This window comes from Phyllopteryx taeniolatus, chromosome 7 (assembly GCF_024500385.1).
Source record: "Phyllopteryx taeniolatus isolate TA_2022b chromosome 7, UOR_Ptae_1.2, whole genome shotgun sequence".
Lineage (NCBI taxonomy): Eukaryota > Metazoa > Chordata > Actinopteri > Syngnathiformes > Syngnathidae > Phyllopteryx > Phyllopteryx taeniolatus.
This window is the reverse complement of record NC_084508.1, coordinates 26,552,893-26,572,743: the sequence shown is the minus strand read 5'-3', so window position 1 is coordinate 26,572,743 and position 19,851 is coordinate 26,552,893. Positions and strand designations below refer to the sequence as shown.

The following is a 19,851-nucleotide window of genomic DNA, read 5'->3' as shown; positions in this document are numbered from 1 at the left end:
TTTAAGTCATGCAAAAGCAACATGGCCTTTTTCCATATTATTTTTAGTAAAAATCCAAACCAAATTTTCTTTACTGTAGACTTGTTTATGTTTCATTATTATTTTTTATGTATATATTGAGTCAATGCCTTGCAGGGCAAGTCCATGTTTATAAACAATGAGTAGATGTTTGTGTCATACTGTTTGTCAATTATTTGACGGCTCATGAATGCAGACATCACATATACTGTTTTTTTCCTCTTTCATATGTGTGTAGAAGTTGAATGTGGGGAAATGCATTGATCAGCAGCAAGAGAGGCTAATCGATCTTTTGAAGAGGCAAGAAGTGTGGCAAAACCAGACACCGGGATCAGAGGATCACAAAGAAGTGGTGAGATTCAGTTTGCTGTGCTCTACAGTATTTTATTCATACATGGGAAGAATATACAGGAAGACTTGGCCAGTTATTAACTCTGTTAATGGTGTGAACCAGTTCAATGTTGATCTTGTAGATATAGTATTGAAGTTCTCTCCAATCTATTGTTTAATTCATGAACATAGTTATCCAATGCCCCATTAAGGGGGGCTGTTATTGACAAATGACAGTGATTGACTTTCTATTCACTAATTCTTGAACCCTGGTTTATGGTTGGACTTTCTAGTCTTGAATTGTCTCTATATGCTTAATGCCGGCGGCACGGTGGCGTGCTTAATGCCGGCGGCACGGTGGACGACTGGTTAGAGCGTCAGCCTCACAGTTCTGAGGTCTGGGGTTCGATCCCCGGTCCCGCCTGTGTGGAGTTTGCATGTTCTCCCTGTGCCTGCGTGGGTTTTCTCCGGGCACTCCGGTTTCCTCCCACATCCCAAAAACATGCATTAATTAGAGACTCTAAATTTGTTTGTATGTGCCCTGCGATTGGCTGGCAACAAGTTCATGGTGTACCCCACCTCCTGCCCGATGATAGCTGGGATAGGCTCCAGCACACCCGCGACCCTAGTGAGGAGAAGCGGCTCAGAAAATGGATGGATGGATGGATGGATGGATGGATGGATGCTTAATGCCATAATACAGTTGAAACCAGAAAATGCAGCCCTATGGGGGGCACAAGTCAGTGCAAACTGTAGGCCGGTCCCAAGCCCGGATAAATGCAGACGGTTGCGTCAGGAAGGGCATCCGGCTTAAAACCTTGCCAAACAAATATGAGCGTTCATCCAAAGAATTCCATACCGGATCGGTCGTGGCCCGGGTTAACAACGTCCGCCACCGGCGCCGTCAACCTGCAGGGCGCTGTTGGAAATTCAGCTACTGTGGGTCGAAGTCGAAGTCAAAGAAGAAGAAGAAGAAGAGGTGGAAAGCGGGTTCTTCGGCAGAAAGAGAAGAGGAAAACACAGAGCCTAGAACTGAATGTGGGGACTTTGAATGTTGGGACTATGACAGGAAAATCCCGGGAGTTGGTTGACATGATGATTAGGAGAAAGGTTGATATATTGTGTGTCCAGGAGACCAGGTGGAAAGGCAGTAAGGCTAGAAGTTTAGGGGCAGGGTTTAAATTATTTTACCATGGTGTAGATGGGAAGAGAAATGGAGTCGGGGTTATTTTAAAAGAAGAGTTGGCTAAGAATGTCTTGGAGGTGAAAAGAGTATCAGATCGAGTGATGAGGCTGAAATTTGAAATTGAGGGTGTTATGTGTAATGTGATTAGTGGCTATGCCCCACAGGTAGGATGTGACCTAGAGGTGAAAGAGAAATTCTGGAAGGAGCTAGATGATGTAGTTCTGAGCATCCCAGACAGAGAGAGAGTCGTAATTGGTGCAGAGAGGAGACTTGGTGGTGGAACCTCACAGTACAGGAAATTATACAAGGAAAACGGTTAGCTAAGAAGAAGTGGGACACTGAGAGGACCGAGGAGAGGCGAAAGGAATACATTGAGATGCGACACAGGGCAAAGGTAGAGGTGGCAAAGGCAAAACAAGAGGCATATGATGACATGTATGGCAGGTTGGACACTAAAGAAGGAGAAAAGGATCTATACAGGCTGGCCAGACAGAGGGATAGAGATGGGAAGGATGTGCAGCAGGTTAGGGTGATTAAGGATAGAGATGGAAATATGTTGACTGGTGCCAGCAGTGTGCTAGGTAGATGGAAAGAATACTTCGAGGAGTTGATGAATGAGGAAAATGATAGAGAAGGGAGAGTAGAAGAGGCAAGTGTGGTGGACCAGGAAGTGGCAATGATTAGTAAGGGGGAAGTTAGAAAGGCATTAAAGAGAATGAAAAATGGAAAGGCAGTTGGTCCTGATGACATTCCTGTGGAGGTATGGAAGCATCTAGGAGAGGTGGCTGTGGAGTTTTTGACCAGCTTGTTCAATAGAATTCTAGTGCGTGAGAAGATGCCTGAGGAATGGAGGAAAAGTGTACTGGTGCCCATTTTTAAGAACAAAGGTGATGTGCAGAGCTGTGGCAACTATAGAGGAATAAAGTTGATGAGCCACACAATGAAGTTATGGGAAAGAGTAGTGGAGGCTAGACTCAGGACAGAAGTGAGTATTTGCGAGCAACAGTATGGTTTCATGCCTAGAAAGAGTACCACAGATGCATTATTTGCCTTGAGGATGTTGATGGAAAAGTACAGAGAAGGTCAGAAGGAGCTACATTGTGTCTTTGTAGATCTAGAGAAAGCCTATGACAGAGTACCCAGAGAGGAACTGTGGTACTGCATGCGGAAGTCTGGAGTGGCAGAGAAGTATGTTAGAATAATACAGGACATGTACGAGGGCAGCAGAACAGCGGTGAGGTGTGCTGTCGGTGTGACAGAAGAATTTAAGGTGGACGTGGGACTGCATCAGGGATCAGCCCTGAGCCCCTTCCTTTTTGCAGTGGTGATGGATAGGCTGACAGATGAGGTTAGACTGGAATCCCCGTGGACCATGATGTTTGCAGATGACATTGTGATCTGCAGTGAAAGCAGGGAGCAGCTGGAGGAACAGTTAGAAAGATGGAGGCATGCACTGGAAAGAAGAGGAATGAAGATTAGCCGAAGTAAAACAGAATATATGTGCATGAATGAGAGGGGTGGTGGGGGAAGAATGAGGCTACAGGGAGAAGAGAAGGCAAAGGTAGAGGACTTTAAATACTTGGGGTCAACCGTCCAGAGCAATGGTGAGTGTGGTCAGGAAGTGAAGAAACGGGTCCAAGCAGGTTGGAACGGGTGGAGGAAGGTGTCAGGTGTGTTATGTGACAGAAGAGTCTCTGCTAGGATGAAGGGCAAAGTTTATAAAACAGTGGTGAGGCCAGCCATGATGTATGGATTAGAGACAGTGGCACTGAAGAGAAAACAGGAAGCAGAGCTGGAGGTGGCGGAAATGAAGATGTTGAGGTTCGCTCTCGGAGTGACCAGGTTGGATAAAATTAGAAATGAGCTCATCAGAGGGACAGCCAAGGTTCGATGTTTTGGAGACAAAGTTAGAGAGAGCAGACTTCAATGGTTTGGACACGTCCAGAGGAGAGAGAGTGAGTATATTGGTAGAAGGATGATGAGGATGGAGCTGCCAGGCAAGAGAGCTAGAGGAAGACCAAAGAGAAGGTTGATGGATGTCGTGAGGGAAGACATGATGGCAGTTGGTGTTCGAGAGGAGGATGCAGGAGATAGGCTCTCATGGAAAAGGATGACGCGCTGTGGCGACCCCTAACGGGACAAGCCGAAAGGAAAAGAAGAAGACAGTTTAAACCAGAAGTTTAGATACATTGCAGTGACAAAGTATCGCCCCCCTTCTCAAATTCTTATTTTGCATAGTTTCCCAACTTTGTCTAAGCTCATCAAAAAAATTTAAATATCACACAAATATAACCCAAGTGAAATTAAAATGCTGTTTTTAAATGGTGATTTCATTTATTAAGGAAAAAAAAAAAGTTACCTGGCCCTATGTGCAAAAGTAATGGGCCCCTTAACCTAATATCTGGTTTGGCCATCCTCAGCAGCAACAACTGAAATCAAGATTTTTCTATACTGACAATGAGACTTTCACATCTCTGTGGAAGTATTTTGGCTAACTCTTCCTTGCAGAATTGATTGAATTCTGCAAAAATTGAGTGTTTTCAAGCATGAACAGCCTTTTTAAAGTCATGCCACTGGATTTCAATCTGATTCAAGTCCGGACTTTGACTAGGCCACTCCAAAGCTTTCATTTCGTGTTTTTAAGCCATCCAGAAGTTGACTTGCTGTTGTGTTTTGGATCATTATCCTACAGCATAACCCAAGTGTGCTTTAGCATGAGGTCACAAACTGATGGCTGAACATAAATTCATTGTTCTATCAATCACAGCAAGTTGTCCAGGTCCAGAAGGAGCAAAGCAGCCCAAGACCATCACCATGTTTGACTGGTGGTATGATGTTCTTTTTCTGAAATGCTGTGCTACATTTAGGCCAGATGTAACGAGACACACACCTTCCAAAAAGCTCAGCTTTCATCCCGTCACTCCATATAATGTACCAAAAGTCTTGGGAATCATTCAGATGTTTTTTTGCACAAGACGAGACTATGTTCTTTTTTGTTTAGCGGTTTTTGCCTTGGAACTCTGCCATGGATGCCATTTTTGCCCAGTCCCTTCCTTATTGTTGTGTCTTGAACACTGACCTTAACTGAGGCAAGGGAGGTCTGTAGTTCTCTAGAAGTTGTCATGAGTTCCTTTGTGGCCTTCTGGATGAGTCACTGTTCCATGTTTTCTCCATGTGAGGATAATGGCTGTCCCTATGGTTCGCTGAAATCTTAAAGCTTCAGAAATGGCTTTTGTAACCCTTTCCAGACTGATAAATGTCAATAACTTTATTTCTCGACTTTTCTGGAATTTCTTTGGATCGTGTCATTTTGTTGCAGTTTTTTTGGATCTTTTTTTCAACTTTATTTTCTCCGGACAAGATTCTGTCAGTGATTTCTTGAATGAACAGGACTGGAGGTAATCAGGCTTGGGTGTGATCAGTGAAAATTAACCCAAAAAATGTATTAGCCACAATTAATTAATGATTTAACAAGGTTAATTACTTTTGCTAAATGCCAGAATAATGGAAGAAGGATTTTTTTTTTTAACAATTTTTCATCATGGTACTTTCTTCAAAGTCAGACGTTTACTTACATTTCATTAGTATTTGGTACCATTGCCTTTAAACTGTATGACTTGGGTCAAACGTTTCGGGTATTCTTCCACAATCCTCTCGCACTAGTTGGCAGGCATATTGGCCCAATCCTCCTGACAGAAAGGGGTGTAACTGAGCCAAGTTTGTAGGCTGACTTGCTCACACATAGGATTGAGAGGAGGCATTTGATGGCCACTCCAAAACAATAACTTTGTTATCCTTAAGCCACTTTGTACCTAGTTTGGCAGTATGCTTTGGGCCATTGTCCATTTGGAAGGCCCATTTGTGCCTAAGCTTTTACTTCATGGCTGATGCTCATTATGGCAAAACAGGTAAATTTTAGTTTTGTCAGACTATAGGACATGTGCGGCACGGTGGTCGACTGGTTAGAGCACACAGTTTGCATGTTCTCCCCGTGCCTGCGTGGGTTTTCTCCAGGCACTCTGGTATATATAGTGTACGTAAACTTCTGGTCTCAACTGTACAGTACTGTATGCTTTGGTGAATAAGTATTTGAGAAGTGTTTGAGAAAATGTCCAGGGCAACAGTATGTCAGATTTCAATGAGGAGGGGTTCCAAAGGTGAAATCCACAGTTTCTGATGACAAGGGAGAACTTGATTTACATACCAGAGTTTCCCCAAGTCCTTGTTAGGCACCTCAGACAGGATATTGATGTTATGAGGGCAAGGACAATCATCAGGGCATGAATGAGGATCTTGGCGACAGAGTCAGTGAGTAATGGTTGGAGTCTGCTAAACGCAGAAGAAGGCTGACTTGGTGATGAATTGGATTTGGATATTTGGGATAATTCGTTCATCCTTTTGCAATAGAATGAAGCATGGCTCAGGTGGTAGAGTGGTTTCTCCCAACACGTAGGTGGTGGGTTCGACCCCCTACCCTTGTGACCATGTCGAAGTGTCCCTGAGCAACATACTGAACCCCAGTGTGCTCCTGATACTGCGTCATCAGATGAATGAGCAGTGTGTTAAAGTGCTTTGACTTCCTTCAAGGTAGAAAACTCCTATACAAGTGAAAAGGCATTTACCAAATCATGAATACAAAATGTTTTACAAATAAGACTGTGAATAGTTCTAATGCTTCCTTTTATTTCTCCAAAGGACCCTGAGAAGCCAGGAACCCCCACAGAAGAACAAGATGACATGAAGGAGTATGATGATTTTCTGGTGCTAGAGGAAAGCATCCTTAAAAGCATGGGATTCACGCCATAATGAAAAAGGCATGGTTTGTTTTACACTTTGTTTTAATAAACCTTTAGGATAATGCAAAAACGCAATTTTTACTTTACAGTATATACAGGTTTTTTTTCTTAAATGTTCAACATGAAACAAAATTCTTTAATATAAAAAATAATAATTTAGCATTGACATTTGCTTGATTAGGAGAAAAAAAACAATCATTTAATCCTTATCAAAATTAATATGATCAATATTCAAAGCAGTGGCTCCAGGGTTTCAAGTGAATTTTCCCTCCTTCCAATAGTGCTGCGCGATATATCGAGATGCTCGATTCGATCAATATTTTATTCATGCTTGAAATGGAAAACAGAGATCTTTGATTTTATGTTTTCGCTAGTTCACGAGATTACATTGCCCCGCACAGCTCTTGTTGCGCAGAAACAACATGGAGGACATGCTAGCGACTAGCAAGCAAGAAATACAGTAGTCCCAAAAATTGTCATGTAACGTCTATCAATTGGAAAGAACAGCAGTCTGCAAAATGTTCATGAAAGATGTTGCGACAAAGACAAGCATATCTGTGTAAAATCATCAGAAGATAAAGCATGTTATTGCGTGCATGCATGTAATAATGTATGTATCGTGCTAAAGAGTGCCACTCCTGTAACGTTATCCAAACAACGTTGCGGGCTGCGTCGCGATCGTGCTGGCAGTTGAAGCGCTTGTGTTTTTGTGAATGGGGCAGGAAGATGACAAGTTGCTAGTTTGCTGATCACAGGCCAGACAGAAAGCGCTTCAGTGGCTTGTGTATGTTAGCATTTGCTTTGCTGCGTGCGCAATCACGCAAATAGCGTAACAGTGGGCCGCCGTCACTGTCTGAGCTACTGGTTCCAGACAGTTGCGTTTGCTCAATGTGGCATTATTGTATTTTTATACAGATCACCGCATTGTATTCATTCAACATGACGTTTATTCTTCTTCGTCTTCTCATCTTTTCCTTGATTTCCGGCAGACTGCATGCAACAACTGTCTCACAGTAATGTTCTTGGCATAATGTAAAAAATATAAAGTCAGACAAATTGTTATGGAAATGAATTTCTATAGGCTGACAGCTCTGCAGTCAAACCCATAAATGCAATTTTAAGTTTAAAAAAAAAAAGTATAAGTAATCTAATTCTTTGGGATGTTTCTAATTGTTAAATAAACCCTCTGCTTTATAATATATATAAATTTGGTCTGGTCCACTTTTGTACATTTATAAACTTTAATAAATATCGAGTCATATCGAATATCAACTTTAGGGGGAAAAATTATGATATCAAATTTAGGCCGTATCGCCCAGCACTACCGTTCACCTATTTGAGATCTAGTTTCTGGGTAATGCTATCCGATGGCACCTCTTTTTTCATTGTTTGTCAAGGACGCAGCTTGAATATTTGACATTGGAGAAGTAATTTTAGGGCTGTTTTAATTCCATGATATGTGTCTGTTGTTGATAGCCTTCTCAGTACATTGCCTAGTCATTATTCATGGATCTTTTCACATGCTGTTGATAGGGATATTTTTCATTAAGGGGAGACGATTTGAGACCTTAATCTTTGTTGTTCATTTCACCAATCATGACCTGACCATAATGAGATTCAGATGAGCAATTTCCTGTAGGCCATTCTTCACTGTGGTAATAATACACAAATGAACAAAACAATAAAATATGACCAGAAGGATAGACTTTGTAATAGAGATAAATCATAAATTATAAATCATTAAATCAAATAGCAACCGGGAAATCATAGTAGCAACCAATTATGAGGTGTCGTGTATCTGGATTATGCAATATGTGTATATGAAAATGTTGCACGAGTGCCACAAAACTGCATGCATTTATCTACGAAAGCAAGAAGTGGAAGCCAGAACGGGTCTTCTGGTTAGGGTGTGCCCGACCACTGTCAACCCACAACTATGGCACAAATGCACTCAAATATCTAATGTGCTATGTTCAGTATCGCATGTGCACTTGAAAACTGTCTAAAATGGTTGAAAATTTAAACAAACACAAACTAGAAATTTACAAGCAAAAAGACAAAAACCTTTTTATTGCTCTCCTTGTGAATGTCACTGGTCCCTTTTCTGCCACACTGTTCACGACATTTATGATAATGTTTTCTCCCTTGAAGTGTACTGCCAAGAGCCCTCTGGACTCAATTAGTTTCACTCCTTCAAGGGAATAAAATGTAGACACCTCAGAGTGCCAGGTCCACCTTAGGTCAAGAGCAGCCCAGCAAACCTATAGTGACTACCTGACAGCTGCTATCTGGCCAGAAAAGAGGCAGGGTGACTGAGGGAGAAAGGAAGGGTTGGAATAGAAGGGGAGAGCACTCCATTATATAGGGTCCTATCTTGTGCCAAGTTTGCACACTGTTTGGAGAATAGAAAGAGGAAGAGGAGAATAGAAAATAGTTGAATGCTGGAAAACAGGAAGAACAGAGAAAAGTGTGGGAAAAGATGGTTGAATGTTTGGAAAACATAAAATAAAGTACAATGGGCTCGTGTTCATCCTGGCCTCGACTCATACGCATGGACGGTGGTGTCATGAAGAGTGAAGAATGGGCTGATTTGAGGAAGGCGTCCATAAGGCACCTGCGGCACCAGTAAGGCCTCGTTGACAAAGGGGGGCCTCTACTCTTCACTTGTCTCCTCTTCAAACCTTGCGTACAGAATGTGTTTTTCAGGCCCTCTCTCCTTGATGGAGCCCTTCACTTTCTCCCTGGCCAGCTCAGGAATGTGCCTTCTGCAAATCAGCACACACCACACACGTTCATACACACACACACACACACACACGTTTTCCCCCTGTGTGGTTGGCTATTATAAGGTACTGCAGCAGTGTATAGTATATACTCAAAGAACACTTCGTTAGGCACATCTGTACAATCTCACAAATGGTAAACATTTTGACAGAGACTTAGAGACATTCATTCAGCAATATCAAAGTACAGGAAATTATTTAAGGAAAGAGGATAGCTAAGAAGAAGTGGGACACTGAAAGGACTGAGGAGAGGAGGAAGGAATACATGGAGGCACGACATAGGGCGAAGGTAGAGATTGCCAAACAAGAGGCATATGATGACATGTATGCCAGGTTGGACACTAAAGAAGGAGAAAAAGATCTATATAGGTTGGCCAGACAGACAGAGAAAATTAATTTGCCAATGTCCATCCATCCATCCATTTTCTGAGCCGCTTCTCCTCACTAGTCATCAGGCAGGAGGCGGGGTACACCCTGAACTGGTTGCCAGCCAATCGCAGGGCACATAGAAACTAACAACCATTCGCACTCACAGTCATGCCTACGGGCAATTTAGAGTCTCCAATTAATGCATGTTTTTTGGGATGTGGGAGGAAACCGGAGTGCCCGGAGAAAACCCACGCAGGCACGGGGAGAACATGCAAACTCCACACAGGCGGGGACGGGGATTGAACCCCGCACCTCAGAACTGTGAGGCTGACGCTCTAACCAGTCGGCCACCGTGCCGCCAATTTGCCAATGTGTTAAACAAAATTTGCTTGGCTAGAATTCTTAAAATGAGTAAATCTAGCGCCTTTAAGACAGTAAGTCTTAAAATTAGAAAAATTTGGTTATTACAAGCAAGAATTTTAAGAAATGTTTGCTTAAAATAATGTTTGCTTAATTTAAGAAGTTACATCACACTTGAATTTAGTTTGCTTATTACAAGCAAGAAATTTATGTTACCCAGGAAATATTTGCTTAAAATAAGTAGTATATTTTCATAATTAAAGAATGTTTTACTTAATTTAAGAATTTAAATCTTAAAAATGATCGACATTTTAATTAATAAAAAAAGGCTTACAGTAGGATATAATTTCTTGAAACAAAACATTTTGTTTATCCTTTGAGCTGGTTCCAAGAACTTGAACCTTAACTAAAAAAAAAAAAAGAAAAATCAGTTTAGAATAAGACAGTTTATTCAGAAAAGATACTTAAAACAAGCAATTTAAACTTCAATCAGGGCCTTTGAAGAACTCTTACACACACAAAAAAATAATCATACCAAAAACGTCAATGTAAACGTTTTTCCATGTAATTTGATTAGGTAAGTCTAAAAGCACAGTTCTCAATGTGTTTTTACTATGTCGAATCAATGTGAATAAATAAAATAAGTAAAAGTAATGCAATTGTAGGCATGAACTTTTTTTGTTTGTTTTTTTTACCTAATGGTAAGGTGAGCTTTTGCATTAACCTTATGCACTCACTCACTTAAAGGTATTTTGACTATGGTTTAAAGCAGTGTCCCCCAACCTTTTTTGCAGAGCGTACCAATTTAGAGTAGGCATTTTTTTCTCATTGACCAGCTGTCAAGGCTGATATTTTCTATTAAAAGAAGCTTTTTTTTACTTTGAGGTCGTACGCTCTTCTTCTGGCTCCTCAGGTGGCCTTTTTCATTTAGAAAAAGAGCTCTCCAAAAAGTTTTATACTAGTTTGCGGCCCTTTTAGTAACGTATCACGTGACCGACGTGCAGTCTAGTGTTGTTTGGTTCACGTATGTTTTGTTCAAAAGAGTGAATCTTTTCTGTGAATGTAATGAACTGAATAAGTTTATGAAATGATTGGGTCTTTGAGCTTGGCCGCCGTTAGCGAGTTGGCTGCGGCTGGAAACAGAAGCCTTCTGTGCAGTCTTGACGTGTCAATTGAGACGCACAGCTGTTGCGGCAGATCCAGTCAATTTTCAAAATAAAACACATTTGACACGTGAAACGCAATACAACGGAAATGATATAAATTCCGTCATTCTTTCTCTGTGGCCCGGTAACAAATGCCTCACGGGCCAGTACCGATTTGCGGACCTGGGGTTGGGGACCACTCTTTAACGTACATATCAGTTATGCATTTCAAATACTGTATGTTATCCCAGTCAACAATAAAATAAAGCAATGCATAGCGTATTTCTGACAACTTTATTGGCAGAACTTCAACTTTTAAACAAAAAAAACATCTACATTGAACATCCACAGTGTAGTTGTACTCCTAATGGAACGGAATAGAGTATTTAAGTTGAATCTAACTTCAGATACCTACTTTGAAAAAAATTCCCACACTCATTTAACTCAGCTTGTTTCAGTTCAATGAAACACCAAAAATTATTTCAATCAATAGAGCAATGTAAAATGCATAGAACTGCAGTACTCCAATCCTGTTATTTTAATAGAACATGTTTTTTTCAGCAACAAAGGAAACAGCCATTGCCTAGTAGGCTTCAAGTGTGTACATTCCTCAGTGACAGCATGAAAATAATTTGAAAGAAAATGTGCCTCACAAACTGGTATTTCCTATTCTTGATGGAGTATGTTTCAGATGTTCAGGATTTTATGAAACAATAAAAATATGACTATATAATGGGGGAGTTGAATGTAGGGCTGCAGCTAACGAATATTTTAGTACTTGAGTAGCCTACTGGAAATTCTATCAATCAATCGGATAAACTATATTTTTGCTTGGTTAAAGAGTGATTTTGAATACAAAAGAGAAAAAGACCTTTCACTTAAAAACATAGGACTAATTGTTTTTGTTTGTGTTAAATATATTTTAGAAGTTATCATTTATTTGCTTAGCTTGCATTAGTATTATGGACGATTTTTAGAAAGGAAGATGTCTCGCCTTCAAGAAGATGACTCAGCATCATCCGATGGAAGGGCGCCTTGACCAAGGACGTGATCGGATGTGGTCGGGGACGTGACAGGTGTTGGTCCCATGTTTTGTGTTGTGTCTTGTTGCTTAGAACATTATGTCTTGAAAACCCTCCTATTTTCAAATGTTTTGTGTTGTGTCTTGTTGCTTAGAACGTTATGTCTTGTAAAACCCTCCTATTTTCAAATAAATGCAGGAGCAACGGGAGAGATTGTTTAGAGCGTGTTGAGAGGCTGTAAACTGAACAATCTCCCATACGCCCTCCTCATGAGAAAGAGAAACCAGCGTCTTCATTCCTTTTGTGCATTTTTATTGGTGTTGGGTGAGATAAATCCAACATTAAAATTGGTCCTTCGAGCCGGATGTCAATACACCCAAGGATTCCAGTTGTGGAGCCGACATCCAGTTAAGAGACCGTGGCCACGGCAATTGAGACCCTTTCCGGGACTGGTCTTCGTTCTTCTCAACTGGGATCTGAAGGTTGACGACAATCCACAGGATTGAAGATGACTTTGGTGAGTTAAATTTAAAAAAAAATTTTAGGAAAAAGGATTAAAGAGTGAGTGAATTGCGCGACGAAGAAGTCTGCGGCAGAATAAACCTTGTGTAATACTAGTCACTGGCAAGTAAGCGGGGACGGCGGAGTCCTGTACGTACTTAAATTCCGTGTTTCTGTGTTTCCGTGTTTTCGTGTGTTTGTAAAAACGTTACTAATACCGTGTGAATGTGTAAAAGTATGAATGTATAAGACTGGATTGTAAGTGACAACTGGGTTTGGAAGCAGAGGCAAGAATCCTCCGCCCCGTGTGGGTAGAAGCTTGAGGGTTACCAAAACTCACACATTCATTGTCACCCTGTCATTTTTGAATAAAGTCAGTATTTAGGTCACTCTAGGTGCAAATAAACTGACTTCCAAATTCACAAAAATGGGAAAAAATAACAGTAAAACGGATCCAAAAGAAGGCCTAACGTGTAAAGATTGGAAATATGTTCAACTCCAAAACCCTTCCAAAATAAAACATTTAAACACGTGGATAACCAAATACGGTTTCGCTGGCCAGTTAAATTCGCAAAAATTAGTTCAACTTCAAAACAAAATAAAGTGTTTACACAAAAAGGATATATCACAAATGGAAAAAGATGGATTTGACGACTTACTCTTCTGGCTAAACATGGCGTCTAAAAGAGAAAAAGGAAGTGAGAAAAAGAAGGACTTAACAAAATAAAAATATGTTGTTTCAAAGACAGGAAGATGACGAGACAGGACCAATGGTAAGAATTAGCGAGAAAAAGATGGTTGAAGAAAGGTGTGAAAAAAATGAGGGAACAAAAGCATCAGCACCCTTGTACCCGGTTTTGCCACCTCATGAACTTCCTCCAACTCATGAATCAGAAACTCAACGAGTTTTACGATCAGGAGGGGTACAAATGAATTGGTCTAAAACTATGGGAGAAACATTTCTCCCATTCCCAAAATAACAAATATAACCTCAGACGAGGGAGACATGGATTTATATCCAATGATTGAGGTGGCAAATCCAAATGTACAAGAGGACCACAAAGAAACTATTTTGGTCTATAGGACCTGGACTAATGAGGATGTGAAAAAGGCCGTAGCTGGCATCACACCCTACAAAGTAGACGTTGTCCAGTTTGTTGAGGAAATGGAAAATCTTAGACAATCCTATCATTTAAATGGAGCAGAAACTCAACAAATTGGGATGACTGCAATGGGGCCTGATTGGCATCTTTGCCGAGGAGATTGGGACCCAAAGCACCGTGGTGTTGTAATGCCACATAATGACAGAGAATTACAACATCGAGTTAGGGCTTTGATAGAGAGAACCACAGCCAGGTTTTGCAAAAGGGCAAATTACACGGAAATTAGTAGGGTGAAACAAAAGGATGACGAACTTTTTGAAGAATATAGGGTTAGAATGACTGCTTGTTTTAAAGCAAACAGCGGCTTGAATGAGGATGCCAATCCTCAGGGCCCTTATCAACAACAGTTAAAAAATGCTTTACATGCGAATTCGAAAGAACACATTAACAGATGGGTAGATAAACATTGGATAAACCTAGGAACTGGCCCTCTGGAGGAATATGTTAATCATGCCCTCCACGCAGAAAGAGTGTTAGAACAAAAAAAAAAGAAGATAGATGTCTTCCTCAACGAAGGAGCAGAAATATACTATCAAGGCAGAGAGAGAGATAATTTTAGAGGACGCGGCAGAGGCCGTGGGAGAGTAAGATATGGTGGAGGTCGAAATTATTATGATAATACCGTCTGTTGGTGCTGTGGAGACAAAGGCCACATTACACGTGACTGCCCTAAAAAAAATAAAAGAGAATACGGACAAACTACCGCATGACTAAGCCAGCCTGCTTCCCAACTCAACACATCTTCTTGTGTAAACATTACAGAGAATGAGGAAGTGAATTTCAATTTACAGGACATTCTGAGTTTGGACACTGAAAAACCTGAAATAACCTTGTCAGTAAATGGGAAAGAAATGAAATTTCTTTGCGATACAGGAGCATGTAGGACTGCATGTCGGGAAAAGATTCCAGGTTCCAAACTATCGGGACATAAGGCAATAGTTAGATCTGCAAATGGGCAAATTACTTTTGCCATGGAACTTGAGCCTGTGTGGATTAGAGACCCACAGGGGAGAACTTGTAGAATGCCCATTTTCGAAGTCCCGGAGTCCCCTGTGAATTTGTTGGGAAGAGATGGCTTATTCCAACTAGGACTTGTACTCATTCCATCATCAAATGGAAATATTGTAGTGAAACGAAAACATGAATTAAAAAGAGAGGACCTCTATGTGACACTGGAAAGCAGAGTACAAGTAGCAGTACATTCTATTACACAATCGATATCCCAGACAAACCACCGTTAAACATGGGAATGGCCCTGTTGTCTGCAGCCTTGCAGTTTATCACAGAAGTAGAAGATAATAAAAAAGGTGATGAGCTGCATATAACTCTGTGGTACAAAAACACCAGGGCCAGACCCAGGATATGAAAACAAGTTACGACATGCGACAGCTGATAAAATTACTGGAGATTATCTGTACTCAGACAATGAAGCAAAAGTCGCGGCAGGAATTATTTTACCAGACAAATTAAAGGAACTGTATAAAAATACAAGTGTCCCACATATTTCATTGTGCAAAGATTATGAGTCACAGTGGAAACATATGAGAACATTAGTAAAACAAGGACAGGAGACAGATGATTGGCAGCAAATAGAAAACAAACTGGAATACAGTGCGTCAACTGGTCTAATTAGGAAGGCGATGTTTTGGACAATACAGGGTGATGAAGGGAAACATATGCATCCTGTTTGATTAGACCAAATGATCCTCACTGAAATTGATGAAGAAATATTTTAAAAAGTTCCAAAATAATTATGGTCCACAGGACCATTTGATGTAGGCCTTATTCAAGGGGCTTTACCAGTACAAATTAGACCCAAAACAGAATATAGACCAGGGATTCGTCAATATCCATTAAAACCAGATGCACATGAAGGAATCAAACCGGTAATTGAAGCACTAATTAAGGCAGGAGCTATAGTGGTGTGTCCAGAATCATCATGTAACACACCCATTTTTCCCGTAAAAAAGGCCACACCTTCAGTCGGTTGGCGAATGGTGCAAGATTTACAGGCAGTAAATTCTGCAGTAATACAGAGAGCAGCATGCGTACCAGATCCACACACATTGTTAAATTCATTGAAACCAGACGCTACTGTGTTTACAGTGGTGGACATAAGTAATGCTTTCTTTTCTGTACCAGTAGAAAAGATTTTGGTTTGCATTCACATTTGAGGAAAGAAAATATACATTTACTAGATTACCACAAGGTTACTGTGAAAGTCCAACCATTTATTCACAAGTTATGACAACACACATGTCTAAATTCACTCCCCCAGGAGGGAGCCAAATTTGACTATATGTAGATGATGTGCTCCTGGCATCTCCAGATGGAGAGACATGCATCAAAGATTCATTGGCCTTACTGCATCATCTAGCAGAAGAGGGTCATAAAGTAACCAAAAATAAATTGCAATGGTGTAAAAAGCAAGTCAAATATCTAGGCCATAATTTAAGTGTAGGAGGAAGGACTATATTAGAAGACAGAAAAGCTATAGTCTTAAAAGCCCCTAAACCACAGACAAAGAAACATATGATGTCATTTTTAGGTCTGACAAATTATTGTAGAGCATGGATTCCAAACTATGCAGAAATTGTTGCACCATTGTCAAAATTAATGTATGAAGCAAACCTTAAAATGACATCACCTGTTCAATGGAATACAGAGGCAGAAAAGGTCTTCTGTGACATTAAACAACATTTGGTGTCCAGTACTGCGCTGGCCCTTCCAAATTATGATAAACCATTCATTCAAATGGTAGATTGTAAAAACTATTACATGACCTCCGTACTTACACAACAATACGGTGATAAGCTAAGACCAATAGCTTATTTTTCGACTAAACTGGACAACGTGACGTGTGCATTACCGCATTGTGTCAGAGCAGTTGTGGCAGCTTCGATGGCAGTAGAGAGCAGTTCCACGATTGTGTTATTTCATCCATTAACTCTTAAAGTCCCACATACAGTGTCTGCTCTCCTATTGCAAACCAATATGGCGTTTTTATCACCTGCAAGACATTTATCTTGGATGGCCATCTTGCTGTCACAACCACATTTGACTGTTGAGCGATGCACAACCTTAAATCCAGCCACACTAATACCCTTACCTGATGAAGGCACGCAGCATGATTGTCAGGAATTGGCTGAACAAACTGCTAAATGTAGAGGTGATTTGAAAGATCAACCATTAAGTGACGGACAGGTTCTATATGTAAATGGTTCTTCGAAAAAAGATGAACTAGGAAGATAAAAACATGATACGCGGTGGTATCTGATACTATTGTGCTAAAAGCTGAGTCACTACCGTCACATTACTCTGCCCAAGCTGCTGAATTAGTAGCATTAACCGGGGCATGCAAACTAATGATAAATAAAGATGTTACAATCTATACTGATAGCCAATATGCGTATTCCACAGTTCATGTGTTTGCGCAATATTGGGATAACAGAGGAATGATTACGTCAACAGGGAAGCCAGTAACACATGCTGAATTACTTGAACAATTATTACAGGCAGTGCAACATCCACGAAAAGCGGCAATTTGTAAATGTGTTGCACATACATCTGGCACTGACAAGGTTTCTAAAGGAAACGCATTTGCTGACAAAGCCGCGAAAGAAGCAGCCTATAAACCATTTTTAGGTTTAAAAAAACAAATTGAACAACAAACCTTAGATGACCAAACACTAAAAGATATGCAACAACAAAGTCCACAACAAGAACGCAATTATTGGGAAAAACAAGGTGCAAAACTACAAAATGAAATTTATATTAGCACAGAAGGGAAACAAATACTTCCAAAGAACCTATTTAAATGGGCTGCTATATTGAGCCATGGTGTGTCACATGTCTCAACTGGAGGGATGGTGGCACAGATACATCGACACTTTACAACCTATGGTTTCAATTTATATTCAAAGAATTATTGTAGAGCATGCATGATCTGTGCACGACATAATCCGCAAGGGCAATTACGACCTACTAGAGGTAAATTCCCAGTGCCTACATACCCTTTCCAACGCATTCACATGGATTACATAGAATTAAGTCAAAGTGAAGGAAAGAAGTACTGTTTGGTTATCATAGATGCATTTTCTAAATGGATCGAATTATTCCCAACAAAATCACCTGATGCTCTGACGGTGGCAAAAGCACTATGTAAAGACATCATTCCAAGATATGGCATACCTGAAACCATTTACAGTGATAATGGGACTCATTTTGTAAATCAAATAATCAATAAAATAGGAACCATGTTCCACATCAATTTGAAAAACCATTGTGCTTACCACCCTCAGAGTGCAGGTCTAGTGGAAAGAATGAATGGGACAATAAAAAATAGACTGAAAAAATGTATGGAAGAGACAGGAAGGTCATGGACACAGTGTCTTGACCTCGTTAAAATGTACATCAACATTGCAAGCACCACAGGTTTAACACCTTACGAAACATTGTTTGGAAGACCTTATAGACTTCCGTTGTTTAAACAAAAATGGGAACTTGATGACGAAACAAACTTAGCTGATTACATGAGAAAGTTGTTAGAGAAACAAAATGATTTAAAAGAATCTGCTGAAAGTAAACATGTTTCCCAGCAGGAAACCAAGTTGGTTGGACCGGGAGACTGGGTCCTAATTCGAAGCCTCAAAAAGAAGCACTGGCATTCACCAAAGTGGGAAGGACCGTATCAAGTGTTATTGACAACTCCAACAGCCCTAAAAATAGCAGAAAGAAATACGTGGGTTCATTTAAGACACTGTAAAAGAGTCATTTCAGCTGAGTACTCAAATAGGGAAGGTGAGCAAAAGTCTGATAACGGAGCGGGAGCAGATGTGTAGATTCTGAAAACGCTTGCTGGTCAGTGAAAAAAAAAGACACCAACCCGTTTAGTGAGAACTCAGCAAAATGGCACACCCACGTTGGTTACGAGATTCGATAAGTTGTTACGTAGCAACTTTGGCTACTATGGTGTTGGTTTTGTTTTTGTGGTACATGGGACGTCCCACCCTAAATGATACAACCCATTTTTTAGATAGAAAATCACCTACCAACTGGACCAATATGACGAACCCAATAATAAAACATTTTGAATCATTAACTCGTATCAAAAGGAGTACAGCTGATGATCAGAACTGTGGGCATGGCCTCCAAAACGGTTTAATATTTTGTGCCCCCCAAAATCAAGCTGCTTTAATCATAATTCCATATGCGGCTCTCACCAATGATGCTCAAGAGAATGGGCAGAATTGGGGATTTGGATATGACTGGTATGCAACTATAGGCTTTGGATGGGAACACCTCATTGGTGAAACAGGTTATGATTGGTCCAGTTGGTCACAAAGAACAGCAAAAGAACATAGAAAGAAGTTTAACCTAAGCAAAACGGCCCATAGTTTAATATTGAAATACAAATCAAGTCACCCAGTGTGTTTGATGGTGAGCTTGTGGGCATATTCTGGCGGAAAAGATCCCCACTTCTAAGTAGCATTGTGTTATGGGAACCGTGTTAAACCAGAAATGCCATTGAAAACTTCAAAGAAAGGTGGACAAATTTTAATGGTTAACAACATAACTACTGATGATTGGTTCCTTGTTGTCACAGGAGTTTCAGGACAAAATAACAATTGGTTACTATTGGTGGAACAAGCAGCAAATGTAGCGAGAAAAGATTGTGTGGTTTGCATGGGTCCCAGGCCTTTGTTGCGCATAGTTCCGGCACAATTATCACAAGATTGTATTATTCCATTAATGAACGCTACTGTACCAACTGAGAGGTGTAAATCATGGGATCCTATATATCCCGTAACAGAAGCAGATAAACACAAACCGATGTTTTCTACTTTAGTAGCACCAAATAATTTCACTTCTATAAACATGATTAGTAAAGGCAAAAAATTAGGACCACTTAACGACACACAGTGTAAAGTAACCTTAAAAGTCGGACCAAATTTTATGCCAGTATCACGGAGCGACATCTGGTGGTGGTGCGGAGATGATAGACTGTTTGATAGATTACCTAAAGATATATCTGGATTGTGCGCTATTATCACTTTGATATTGCATGTGTCAGTATATCCTATGCCTGTTCAAGATTTAATGGAAAGGGCACCAATGTTTTTGTCCAATCTAGAACATAGACAAAAAAGAGATTTGTCCTGGAAGGGGCAAAATAATC

At 40.4% G+C, this 19,851-nt stretch overlaps 1 protein-coding gene across 5 annotated transcripts in view; it reads left to right on the top strand.

Moving 5' to 3' along the window:
• dnai3 (dynein axonemal intermediate chain 3) overlaps window positions 1-7,264 on the top strand; it is a 32,607-nt gene extending 25,343 nt beyond the window's left edge. For all 5 annotated transcript variants that reach the window (XM_061779123.1, XM_061779125.1, XM_061779126.1 and 2 more), the window contains 2 exons: window positions 257-370; window positions 6,230-7,264. In XM_061779123.1, the coding sequence (XP_061635107.1) occupies window positions 257-370; window positions 6,230-6,340 (225 nt within the window). In that variant the 3' untranslated portion in view covers window positions 6,341-7,264. The remainder of the gene's footprint in view (window positions 1-256; window positions 371-6,229) is intronic.
• Window positions 7,265-19,851: the final 12,587 nt, after the last annotated feature.